The sequence below is a fragment of the Lithobates pipiens genome, unplaced genomic scaffold (genome assembly GCF_037356315.1).
Source record: "Lithobates pipiens isolate NorthernLeopardFrog02 unplaced genomic scaffold, aLitPip1_a1.2 Scaffold_72, whole genome shotgun sequence".
Classification (NCBI taxonomy): Eukaryota; Metazoa; Chordata; class Amphibia; order Anura; family Ranidae; genus Lithobates; species Lithobates pipiens.
Genome location: NW_027507895.1, coordinates 1,520,884 through 1,533,669, shown reverse-complemented (window position 1 = coordinate 1,533,669; position 12,786 = coordinate 1,520,884). Strand labels below are relative to the sequence as shown.

Here is a 12,786-nt window from a genome sequence, read left to right as displayed (position 1 = left end):
TCGAGGTTGCATTATGGGTGGTCATTCTGGATGATCTTGTCACAGGAGTATTTAGCCTACCAAATTTCAACCATAACTAAAATCAGGATGGGAGATCCTTTAAAAACAACACAGAAGAATTAGTGTATGGAACTCACAGCATATATAATAGGGAATGTTGCTGAAAACATATACAGATAATAAAGGGAAAAAGGATTGGTGTTTGTGGTTGTTGTAGACCAGGTGTCTCCAAACTTTCTAAACAAAGAGCTAGTTTACTGTCCTTAAGAGGGGCCGGATTGTGGCCAGTGGAAGTAGAAAAGGTCCCGAAGTAAGTGGGAACAAGCAATGCCCCATCTTTGGTGTGAGAGGAATGGCACCCCATTGTTGGTGTCATTGGGAGGAATTGTGCCCGACCATTGGTGTCGTTGGGCCCCATTGTTGGTGTTATTGGTAGGAATAGTGCCCCATAATTGGTGTAAATGGGTTGGTATTAGTGCATGAAAATAGTGCCCCAAGGGCCAGATAAAGGTAAGCAAAGTCAATTTTATATAGACTCCTGTATTGCCCACCAAATTGATCTCCAGTACCTGCTACCATTTTGTAAGATTTCTTAGGACAAATACCTATTTGGTTTATTTTTTAAAACCATTCTAAATATGTTTTCTATTGTAAACGTCAAAGGTTTATGGTTTAGTCTACAACAGTGGTCTGCAAGCTGCGATTATCTAACCACCTTTTACTTGTAGGGTCCACAAGGTGTTCGTGGTGACAAGGGTGAAGCTGGAGAGAGAGGAGCCAGAGGTCTGGATGGTCGCAAAGGACACAATGGTCTGTCAGGTCTTCCCGGTCCTTCTGTAAGTAAAAAGAATAAAGTCTTTATAAATTATAATATATGTAATTAAAAACATGCAAAGCAAAAAAAAATAAAAAATCCTGAGAGCAAAGTAAGTCCAAATACTACTAGGTTTCATTTATAAAGTCACAAAGGAGATTTCAAAATGAACCAGCCTATCATCCAACACTATACGTAGGGAAATAAATACTTCAATAATGTTTTGCATATAGGATCGATAAAACAGGCCTCTATGTCTGCCTCAGTTCTCACTAGAGTTGAATACATGTTGTTTTTTTTAAAAGTAGATGTGTGGAGTATGTTGAACTTTACTTACATCTTCATTTAATTACTTAATTTTATTCCACAATATTCCCATTTTTAAAAGATGGACTACAAATCTGATGGATCCAGCCATATGGCCTACCACTTCCTGTCTTTTCTATACTATACTTCCTGTCACTTCCTGTCTGGTTCCTTATCACTTACCGTATATAGGTTTAATTAGAGCAGAAATAGGTAAGAGCACATATTTGCTGCTCATAAAATCTTTTGAAAAATGAAGATTCAGTAGAACAACATATTGTGTGTAACACACAAATCTCTAAGACGTTTTACAACTAGACAGTGCTTCATCAGAGTATACTCTTGGTGAAAATAAGTTCCAAAGGGTGACCACTGGTCCTAATATATAAACTCTTCTATTTTCAATGTATTATAGAGAACTTTAATTATCAGTGTTCCTTTAGTACAGTGTTCCTTAATTATGGTCAAATTTTCCTTCCAAAGTCGCAGAAAGGCAAATCCAAAGGGATAGTTCTGGACTGGTAAGGAAAATGGAACCCCCAGACAATATAGAGAAGACATTTAAAATTCTAAACAAACAATGCCCACAACACCAAATTATTATTCCTCTAATTCAGAGAGGTTAAATGGCTTTTTAATAATTTACCTCATATTATATTATTATATGACAGGTTCAGGGACCATATCCGGACAGAAATATGGTCGCTGCCTTTGCTTTTGAAGGCGCACTTTCTATTTCTAGTTAATTTAGGGTTAGCCACAACCAGTGGTTCTATCGTAATACAAAGAATGTAATATTCTTTTTTAAAACATAAATATTATTTTCATGAACTGTAATGTATATTGCAATGTAGTTTATCAAATTCCATTCGGCCATTTTTAAAGCCCACCTCCAGCCAAAAATCTTTCCTTTAGGTTTGGATAGAGTTTGGAAGACAAATTTTGTCTGGTTATTTTTTCTGTCTATGACCCCCGTTGGGCAGATTTTCCCACACTTCCTGTCCCTGAGCCATCCAGGCAAGGAATTGAGAGAATGTTAGTCACCAGGAAAGGAAAGATCAAACAGCATTAAAACATTAAGTTCTAACTCTTCCCCACTCCACTAAAAAATTTATTTTGTTTTACATTTTTTTGTCGACAACCTTATTGAAAAAAATCCTATCACTGCCAAAAAGTCATGGTAAATCTTCCCAACAGGGAAAAAGATGACAATAAGAACCTGATATTCTATCTCACAAAACTAGGGATTCATTTTATTACATCTAAGTAAAATTTTAATAATAGATTTTCTCTTTTTCCTTTAGGGTACTCCTGGTGAGACTGGTCCCTCTGGTTCTGTTGGTCCCGTTGGTCCAAGGGTATGTAATGATCAACCAACAATGTCCAATCAGAGGCATATATTTAGGTATAATGTTTCTTTATTTTATTAATAAAACAACATTTTTTGTTTTTATTACAGGGTCCCTCTGGTCCCTCTGGTCCTCCTGGCAAAGAGGGTCGTTCTGGACATCCTGGTGCCATGGGTCCCGTTGGTCCACGTGGTCCTGCTGGTTTCACTGGTCCTGCTGTAAGTATTTTTTTAGTTTAAAAGAAGAAAATCAAATGTGTCTTTCTTCAGGAAACTTTTGATGTACTATTCAATATAAACCTGAACTCCAGGCAAACAGAATTCCAGGAAATCAGCATGTTCCTTGTTATTACAATTGAATGCAGTACACCTGATTGGTTCCCAGTCCTGCCTTTCCCTCTCCCAGTCTAAATAATGCTCTATATGAGATTGCAAAAGGCTGATTCCAAGTCAAATAGAAGTACTTAAGCTTAAAAAATAAATGCAACAATATAACAATGCATACAGAGCTGCATTCATTTTTGAATTTTATATCTGCCTGTGATTGAGCTGTAAAGTCATAATGGAAAATCGTAATTGTACAAGTGCTGGTGATCAATTATCAGGGATTCTTAAATCAAAATTCTGTTCTCACATTTGAAAATTAAAAAAAAAATTGCAATAACTGGGTAGTTTGGTGTCTTACAACTGCAAAAGCAAAAAATTAACGAGGGTTATTAAATAATGCTTATAGATAAGTCAATAGCCTTTAGTGTAAAAGAAAATAATTAGTGGCAATTTTTGATAACTGTCACTTTAGCGTGTTGTTTTATGGTGCAAACAATTTTTAGGATGCTGTTAATGCTAGTATTCACACATAATGGTACAACTGATGCCATTGTAATAATGCATAGGTTTAGCATCAGGTTTAGGGGATAGGTTGAGTTTAATGGTTCATTTAGGGTTACATTAATGAGCTGGCCGATAACATTTATGTTAAGTTTACAAGTTATGTTGAGTTTATTGATTAGACTTAGGGGCCAATTTGGGGTTTATACTTAGGTGAAGCTTATGCCTGTTTTTTCTTACTTAGGGTTATGATACATTTAATTTTGGAGTGGAATAAATTAGTGCTTTACAGAAATAATAAATTAGATCATCATATATTAGATGGTTACAAACAAATCAAAAATTTGCTGGTTCACAGACTATGTAAGATCACAGTAATTGCGGTATTTCTCCATTTTTGTTTCTGCAAATCTAAAGAAGATGATGTTAAAGTAGAAGGGTGGCTTAATTAGATTTCATATTTTCTATTTAACAAATAAAGTGCATTATAACATTAAAACTTCAGTATGTATTTACTATTTTTTTTTGTAAAATTTTAGGGTCCACCTGGTCCCCCTGGTCCTCCTGGTCATGCTGGTCCATCTGGTGGTGGATATGATGGTGGTGATGGCGGTGAATATTACAGAGCTGACCAGCCTGAACGCAAACCTAAGGATTATGAAGTTGACGCTACTTTAAAATCCCTGAACCAACAAATTGAGGTCATCCTGACCCCAGAAGGCTCCAGGAAGAACCCTGCTCGTACTTGCCGTGACTTAAGACTCAGCCACCCTGAATGGACAAGTGGTGAGTAGAAAACCTGCCCAGATTATATATCAGCTTTTCTTAAGATGTGGATAAGGTGATAAGATAGGTTTGAGGAGAAAGCTCGCATTGCAACAAATACTCATTGTAAACTTCCTTTCTAGGATTCTACTGGATTGACCCCAACCAAGGCTGCACTTCTGATGCTATCAGAGTCTTCTGCGACTTCTCCTCTGGCGAGACTTGCATCCACGCCAACCCAGATGAAATTACACAGAAGAACTGGTACATCAACACCTCCAACAAGGAGAAGAAGCACCTCTGGTTCGGCGAGATTCTTAATGGAGGCACACAGGTGGGTCCAATTTCTAGCCTTTGTATAGACATAGAACCAAAGAGTGTTTCCTTTGAAAGCTTTTATTTAACAGTCGGCTACAGTTAGAGTGTAAATACATGTTGATTTTACATCTATAACACGTATGCAGAGCACAATCTGGACTAAAACTCTCCAAACTACCTTATTTTAAGCAGGCTATAGAATAAGCTTCCCGTGTGCTATAATATTAGGTTCAGTAGCCATCTGTTAAAATTCTGCCACAATACATATTTTTTTGCTGAGACTTGTCCATTCTTTATTAGCTCATACTGATGTGAAGCCTTCATATAATGTAACCTCCATTATGTATTTAAGAGAGACAGAATAGTCTCCCTTATTGAAAAAAACTGGGAGATATGCTGTATTCTTTACCTGGTTAAGCAAAGGCCTGAGGCGCCCAGGTGAGAGAAGCAACAGCACAACTGTCCAACAAAGGTTGGGGAACATGAAACTGCACAAGAGAACACAATAAAACACAGAATAGGGATTTAAAATAACCATTAATAATGTTATAAACCTCTTTTACTTTCCCAAAACACTCCAAAGCAAATATGTGACAACTATTGGTAAAATAACAGTTCTGAATAGTTAAAGGTGAAAGGTGTATGACTCTTTCAAGCTTCAGTATTCTCTTTTAAGTATATGTTTATCCAAATATTTAAGCTAGAACATATTCCTTCTCTTTAACAGTTTGAATACCATGACGAAGGAATAACAGCCAAGGACATGGCCACTCAACTCGCCTTCATGCGCCTTTTGGCTAACCAAGCCTCTCAGAACATCACCTACCACTGCAAGAACAGCATTGCCTACATGGATGAAGAGACTGGAAACCTGAAGAAGGCCGTCATCCTGCAAGGATCCAACGATGTTGAGCTGAGGGCAGAAGGCAACACCAGATTCACGTACAGCGTCCTCGAAGATGGTTGCACGGTAGGTCAAGGGGCAAAACAAAATTGGTCCACAATAATCAAAGTGGCTTATTAAAGTTTCAGTCCACTAGACCACAGTTAGTTGACATGTAGGCTGATGCCACGCTTCATCGTTTATTCACCTGGGCTGGTCAGGATTAGTGGCCATCCATGTACATTTACTAACCCCATGGATTGGTATCAAAACAAGCCTGCATCCCATGTTCTGTGACATAGGGGAATGCTTTCACTTCTACTTTGAGTGGTGCCATAAGCAATCAAACAGCCCACTGCTAGAGTCAGTTCTAGGCTTCTTATAGGCCTTGGATGCTCCAAGAGTAAGATTTTCTTCCTGTAATCCCCAGCTCTGTCCTGGTTCAACTGAAGGTTGTGGGTGGCCCTGTCTTTCTGTGCTCTAGCCCCTATTGCTACAATCTCTGTATTATAAATGAAAAAGTCCAGCATGGAGAGTAGGAGCCCATCATGATAGGTACAGCAGGTGAGCAGATCTAGGAACTCAAAGCAGACAATCTGATAGGTAGAAGACATAGGGGTTATTTACGAAAGGCAAATCCAATTTGCACTACAAGTGCACTTGGCAGTGCAGTCACTGTAGATCGGTGGGGGACATGCAAGGAAAATAAAAAAACATAATTTTAGCTTGCACATGACTGGATGATAAAATCAGCAGAGCTTCCCCTCATTTCAGATCTTCCCCTCAGATCTACAGCGACTGCACTTTCAGTGTAAAGTGGATTTGCCATTCGTAAATAACCCCCATTGTCACATGATTTAACTCTCTAGAACAGCCTTTCTCAAACTTTTCCACACAGAGGAACCTTTGAAAAATCTTTCTGGTCTCAGGGAACCCCTGCTACAAATTACTATATCTAAAACTCATAATACATTGGTGTGATGATCAGTGGGAAGAATGCTCCTTGCACATGTAATCATTGGGAAGAACTACCCCTTACAGATAGCTAAATGGATCAATGGTGTCAATGGGAGCTTATCTGAGAGGCAGAACTTGCTCATTGCTCAAGGAACTCCTAGCAACCTTTGGAGAAACCCTAAGGTTCGATTAAACCCTTTTTGCGAAAACCTGCTCTATAATCGAACAACGTTGTGGGTTGAGGGATCTAATTCAGAGATGCAAAAAGGAAAAAAGGGCAACAAAAACATTTTGGTTGAAAACTGTCATGAATTATGAATTAGTAATTCCTTTGTTATTGAAAAAAAAATGGCTCCCAGATGGAGTAAATGGCCCAAGTAAAATGACGGACCCATAACTGATTCGCTTTTTACCTTTTCCTTTCAGAAACATACCGGCGAATGGGGCAAAACAGTCATAGAGTACAGAACCAACAAGCCGTCACGCTTACCCATCCTAGACATTGCACCTTTGGACATTGGTGGTCATGATCAGGAAATTGGATTTGAAATTGGCCCAGTCTGTTTCAAATAACATGAACTATTACAGTCCAAAAAACTAACTTAAGAACCATCCTCTCTTTGCCCTGTTTTATTCGCAACAACAAAAGCTGACACATTCCATGTGTTTTTCCAACTGTCGATGTGATTCCACCTTGGGCAAAAGAGAAGGAACAATAAGGGAGCATCGTGCAATGCAATTTAATACAAGTCAACACAAAGTTGGAAGTCTTCCATGAGTTTAACATCACGTTTTGGAAAGAAAATAATTGTCAGCTTTTGTAACAAAAAATGAAAAACCCAAATAAAAAAACGTGAAAACTTGCACCATTTGTGGCCTTTTGAATATCTTTAATGGAGGAAGTTAAAAACCAACAACATCTGTAGGGTTTAAATAACTCAAAGTATCATCTGATTTCCAGCAAGTCAAAAATGGTGTTGAGTGAGCAATAAAATTGTGCAGAGGTGCTAATTAAGGTACTTGAACATATTCAATGGTGCTAATAAAGCTTAACATCCAACTTTTTTCATATCAAGTTGTATTGTGTTAATTGTCTGGGGTTGGTGGCAATTATTGGAAAAAGACCAAATGCTGTGCCCAGAAGCCAGTAAAACACTTGGAATGGCCAATCATTCTAAAATTCCGGTGTTCATTGTATTTCATGTTATCGGAAAACTCATCATCTTGACTGGGCTGAGGGAGGTTTTTTTTTTTTTTTTAAGTGTTTGTGTTTTGTATATGTGAGATGTTTTAATAAATTGTGAAAATTTTAAAAACTAGTCCAGTGCTCACAAACAATTCATTTTTGGATGGGTAAAAATTTAGTTTGTAGGTGTTTAGGGCCTTCTTAACCACTTTCAGACCGGACCATTTTGCTGGTAAATGACCAGAGGTCTTTTTACACTTTGGCACTGCGCTGCTTTAACTGGTAATTGCGCGGTCATGCAATGTTGTACCCAAACAAAATTTGCGTCCTTTTCTTCCCACAAATAGAGCTTTCTTTTGATGGTATTTGATTGCCTCTGCGATTTTTATTTTTTGCGATATAAACGTAAAAAGACCGCAAATTTTGAAAAAAAATGATATTTTCTACTTTTTGTTATTAGAAAAATCCAATAAACTCAATTTTAGTCATACATTTAGGCCAAAATGTATTCAGCCACATGTCTTTGGTAAAAAAAAAGTCAATAATTGTATATTTATTGGTTTGCGCAAAAGTTGTCACATCTACAAACTAAGGTACGTTTTCTGGAATTTACGCAGCTTTTAGTTTACGACTGCCTATCTCATTTCTTGAGGTGCTAAAATGGCAGGGCAGTACAAAACCCCCCCAAATGACCCCATTTTGGAAAGTAGACCCCCTAAGGAAATTGATAAGAGGCATGTTGAGCCCATTGAATATTTTATTTTTTTGCCTCAAGCGATTGAATAATGACAAAAAAAAAATTTTTTTTTTTTTTTTACACAAAGTTGTCACTAAATGATATATTGCTCACACATGCTATGGGCGTATGTGAAATGACACCCCAAAATAAATTCTGCTGCTTCTCCTGAGTACGGGGATACCACATATGTGGGACTTTTTGGGAGCCTAGCCGCGTACGGGGCCCCGAAAACCAAGCACCGCCTTCAGGCTTTCTAAGGGCGTACATTTTTGAGTTCACTTCTCACTACCTATTACAGTTTTGAAGGCCATAAAATGCCAAGATGGCACAAAACCCCCACAAATGACCCCATTTTAGAAAGTAGACACCCCAAGCTATTTGCTGAGAGGCATGTTGAGTTCATGGAATATTTTATATTTTGCCACAAGTTGCGGGAAAATTACAAACTTTTTTTTTTTTTTTTTTTTTTTCACAAAGTTGTCACTAAATGATATATTGCTCACACATGCCATGGGCATATGTGAAATGACACCCCAAAATAAATTCTGCTGCTTCTCCTGAGTACGGGGATACCACATATGTGGGACTTTTTGGGAGCCTAGCCGCGTACGGGGCCCCGAAAACCAAGCACCGCCTTCAGGCTTTCTAAGGGCGTAAATTTTTGAGTTCACTTCTCACTACCTATTACAGTTTTGAAGGCCATAAAATGCCAAGATGGCACAAAACCCCCACAAATGACCCCATTTTAGAAAGTAGACACCCCAAGCTATTTGCTGAGAGGCATGTTGAGTCCATGGAATATTTTATATTTTGCCACAAGTTGCGGGAAAATTACAAACTTTTTTTTTTTTTTTTTTTTTTTCACAAAGTTGTCACTAAATGATATATTGCTCACGCATGCCATGGGCATATGTGAAATGACACCCCAAAATAAATTCTGCTGCTTCTCCTGAGTACGGGGATACCACATATGTGGGACTTTTTGGGAGCCTAGCCGCGTACGGGGCCCCGAAAACCAAGCACCGCCTTCAGGCTTTCTAAGGGCAATACAGTTTTGAAGGCCATAAAATGCCAAGATGGCACAAACCCCCCCCAAATGACCCCATTTTGGAAAGTAGACACCCCTAAATTTAGGGGTACACTAGTGAGACTAGGTAATAAATGGCGGGTGCCCTGAAACTATAAAAAAAATAACTAACCAATCAGCGTCACCTGTAACAGTTATATGGTGATCACTGGTGAAAGGGTTAACTAGGGGGCAATCAGGGGGCTTTATGCGGTAGTATATGGGGGTCCCTGGCGCTATAAAAAGCTGCGGCGAACCTAAATACCTACCTGCCTAACTAGCGTCACCTGTGACACTAATACAGCGATCAGAAAAACGATCGCTTATTAGGCTGGGTTCACACTGGAGCGATGCGGGAACGCCACGAATGCGCGGCGGGTTCCCGCATCGCATGCCTCCCGGCGGCAGTTCACACTGCCCTATGCGAACTGCTGGGAGTGTCAGTGAAATGTTACTGACACCCCCAGATCAGTTCGCATATCGCAGTGCGATCTGCAAACTCGGATCGCATGGTGTGAACACCCATGCGATCCGATTCTGCTGCGGGCCAAAAAAAGGGTCCCGTGCGAATTTGCGGCGGGTGCGGCGGGTGTGGCGGGTGCGGCGAATGGCTGAACTCGAATCGCACAGAGATCGGATGTGATTTGCACTGCAGTGCGGTGCGAATCACATCCGTTCTCAAACCGCTGCAATGTGAACCCAGCCTTAGTGACACTGGCGACGGGGGGTGATCACGGGGTTAAACCTTTATTGGGGGGGTTAGGGGGGTACCTTAGAACTAAAGGGGGCTAACCCTAACTGCCCTAACAGTTATTAGTCACAAATGACACCCGCCGGGTGATCAGGGGGTTAAACCTTTATTAGGTAATAAATGGCGGGTGCCCTGAAACTATAAAAAAATAACTAACCAACCAGCGTCACCTGTAACAGTTATATGGTGATCACAGGTGAAAGGGTTAACTAGGGGGCAATCAGGGGGCTTTATGCGGTAGTATATGGGGGTCCCTGGCGCTATAAAAAGCTGCGGCGAACCTAAATACCTACCTGCCTAACTAGCGTCACCTGTGACACTAATACGGCGATCAGAAAAATGATCGCTTATTAGGCTGGGTTCACACTGGAGCGATGCGGAAACGCCACGAATGCGCGGCGGGTTCCCGCATCGCATGCCTCCCGGCGGCAGTTCACACTGCCCTATGCGAACTGCTGGGAGTGTCAGTGAAATGTTACTGACACCCCCAGATCAGTTCGCATATCGCAGTGCGATCTGCAAACTCGGATCGCATGGTGTGAACACCCATGCGATCCGATTCTGCTGCGGGCCAAAAAAAGGGTCCCGTGCGAATTTGCGGCGGGTGCGGCGGGTGTGGCGGGTGCGGCGGGTGCGGCGAATGGCTGAACTCGAATCGCACAGAGATCGGATGTGATTTGCACTGCAGTGCGGTGCGAATCACATTCGTTCTCATAAACCGCTGCAATGTGAACCCAGCCTTAGTGACACTGGCGACGGGGGGTGATCACGGGGTTAAACCTTTATTGGGGGGGTTAGGGGGGTACATTAGAACTAAAGGGGGCTAACTCTAACTGCCCTAACAGTTATTACAGTCACAAATGACACCAATGCAAAAAAAAAAAAAAAAAAAAAAAAAATGACATTGGTGTCATTGTGACTGGGGGGCAGGGGTAATTGGGGGGGTGATCGGGGGGTAAAGGGGGGGTGTGAGTGTGCCTGGCATGTTCTACTGTGTGTGGGATGTGTTGGTGCAACTTACTGATCCGCTCTCCTCCGTGTCGGAACGAAAAATACCGACACGGAGGAGAGAATACATCACTTCCTCTCCTGTGTTTACATTACAGGAGAGGAAGTGATGTCACCGTGGATTTCTATTCGTCGGGAGCGATCGCGAGGGGGTGGCCATGAATGAATGGCCGTCCCCTCGTCCGGGATCGCTCCCGTACGAATACCGACCGCCGCAGGCACCGGGCGGGGGCCCGATCGGGCCCCCGACCCGCGGGAGGCAAGGGACGTACATGTATGTCCTTATGCCTGCCCGTGCCATTGTACCGACGTACATCGGCGTGCGGCGGTCGGCAACTGGTTAAGTATATGAAAAGGAAACATTGTAGTTTTAGTTGTAGATAGCGTAGGAAAGGGTTAGACCCTCTGTCAAGTTCTCAATAAAAAAGATCTGCTCCTCTATTTTTCCTAGATGCAACTGTCACTGAACCAGACTACTGGTTGGAAGCTAAACGGTGGGGACCTTGAGTGGAGAGTGTGAACAAGATTTGCTTTTTGATTGCTGAAGATTGCTGGGTTGCATTTTTAGGTTATTTTTGGGGCTTTTTCTTGTAGCTTTTTAACACCTTTTTCTGTCACTTTTCAAACAGCTTTTTTTTCTTTGCTTCCTTCAGCCTACAAATTAAGGGGAGTGGTTAATTGGTCACAGGTGCTTGAGGCCTATATAACCTACTGTAGAACTTATTGTGAGCCTGCTCATCTTTGAGCTTGCTGGAACTTAGACCAAGTGGAACCGGACTAAGTGGTGAGTTAAAAAAACAGTTAGTGGAACTGGACTAAGTGGTGAGTTAAAACAAGAGGTTGTAACAGGGGTCAAGTGCCTGTGTAGGGTGAGTGTGTACCTGTGTATTCTAAGTACATGAGTATTCTTTGAGTAGCGTGTGTGGATTGTTAGTACTTGTGTATTGTGTGTGTGCACGTTGGTGAGCAAGTGCACGTTGGTCAGCGGGTGCACGTGGGTCTGTGAGTGCACGTGGGTCTGCGAGCGCACGTTGGTCAGTGAGTGCACGTTAATCTGTGATTGCACATTGGTAAGCGAGTGCATGTTGATCTGCTAGTGCAGATTGGTCAGCGAGTACTTGTTGGTCTGCAAGTGCACGTTGGTCAGCAAGTACCTGTGTATTGTCTTGTTGAGTATTAGTGTAAGGAAGCTAGTTGTTAGGTAATTTGGACAGGGTATAATCCCCAATCCTCATTAAATTATTAGGTAAGATGCCCGGTGGGTTTGGAGATGCGACTCAGTGTACATCTTGAGGCAAGTATGTGTTCCTTGATCATCCGATCAAGGGCGAATACTGCTGTGCAAAATATAAGCACATTGTTTCCCTGGAAGCTCAGGTTTTGAATCTGGCGAAGCAACTGTCAGCACTGAGAAGTCCCTCCATACTAAAGGAGAACCAGGGACATACACGGCAGGTGCCAGCATAGAAGTGGGTGGAGACAAAGAGGTGCAGGCACTAGGAAAGAGCAGATGGGTGACAGTCAGGAAGGGTGGAGGGGGAAGTGCCAGGGAGGCCGATCCATTCAAATAAGTACGCTCCATTGAGTGATATTGGTGAAACCAGTCAGGGATCAGCACTGCTGGAGCTGTGGGACTCTCCTAGCTCCCGGAGGAAGAACTCCTCCAGTAAGAGTGGGGGCGAAGCGAAGGGAAAGGAAAGACAGATTCTGGTGGTAGAGGGACTCAATTCTTAGAAGGCGAGAGCGGACAATCTGTAACAAAGACCTGAAGCACCAAACTGTATGTTGTCTATCGGGCGATCTGGGTCAGCACACCA

The 12,786-nt window shown here is 41.6% G+C and overlaps 1 protein-coding gene across 1 annotated transcript in view; it reads left to right on the top strand.

Annotated features, from left to right (window-relative positions):
* LOC143959383 (uncharacterized) overlaps positions 1-7,290 on the top strand; it is a 51,272-nt gene extending 43,982 nt beyond the window's left edge. The window contains exons 45-51 of the mRNA XM_077468022.1: positions 729-836; positions 2,425-2,478; positions 2,580-2,687; positions 3,836-4,082; positions 4,205-4,395; positions 5,107-5,349; positions 6,646-7,290. Coding sequence (XP_077324148.1) covers positions 729-836; positions 2,425-2,478; positions 2,580-2,687; positions 3,836-4,082; positions 4,205-4,395; positions 5,107-5,349; positions 6,646-6,792 — 1,098 coding nt within the window. The 3' untranslated portion in view covers positions 6,793-7,290. The remainder of the gene's footprint in view (positions 1-728; positions 837-2,424; positions 2,479-2,579; positions 2,688-3,835; positions 4,083-4,204; positions 4,396-5,106; positions 5,350-6,645) is intronic.
* The last annotated feature ends 5,496 nt before the right edge of the window (positions 7,291-12,786 follow it).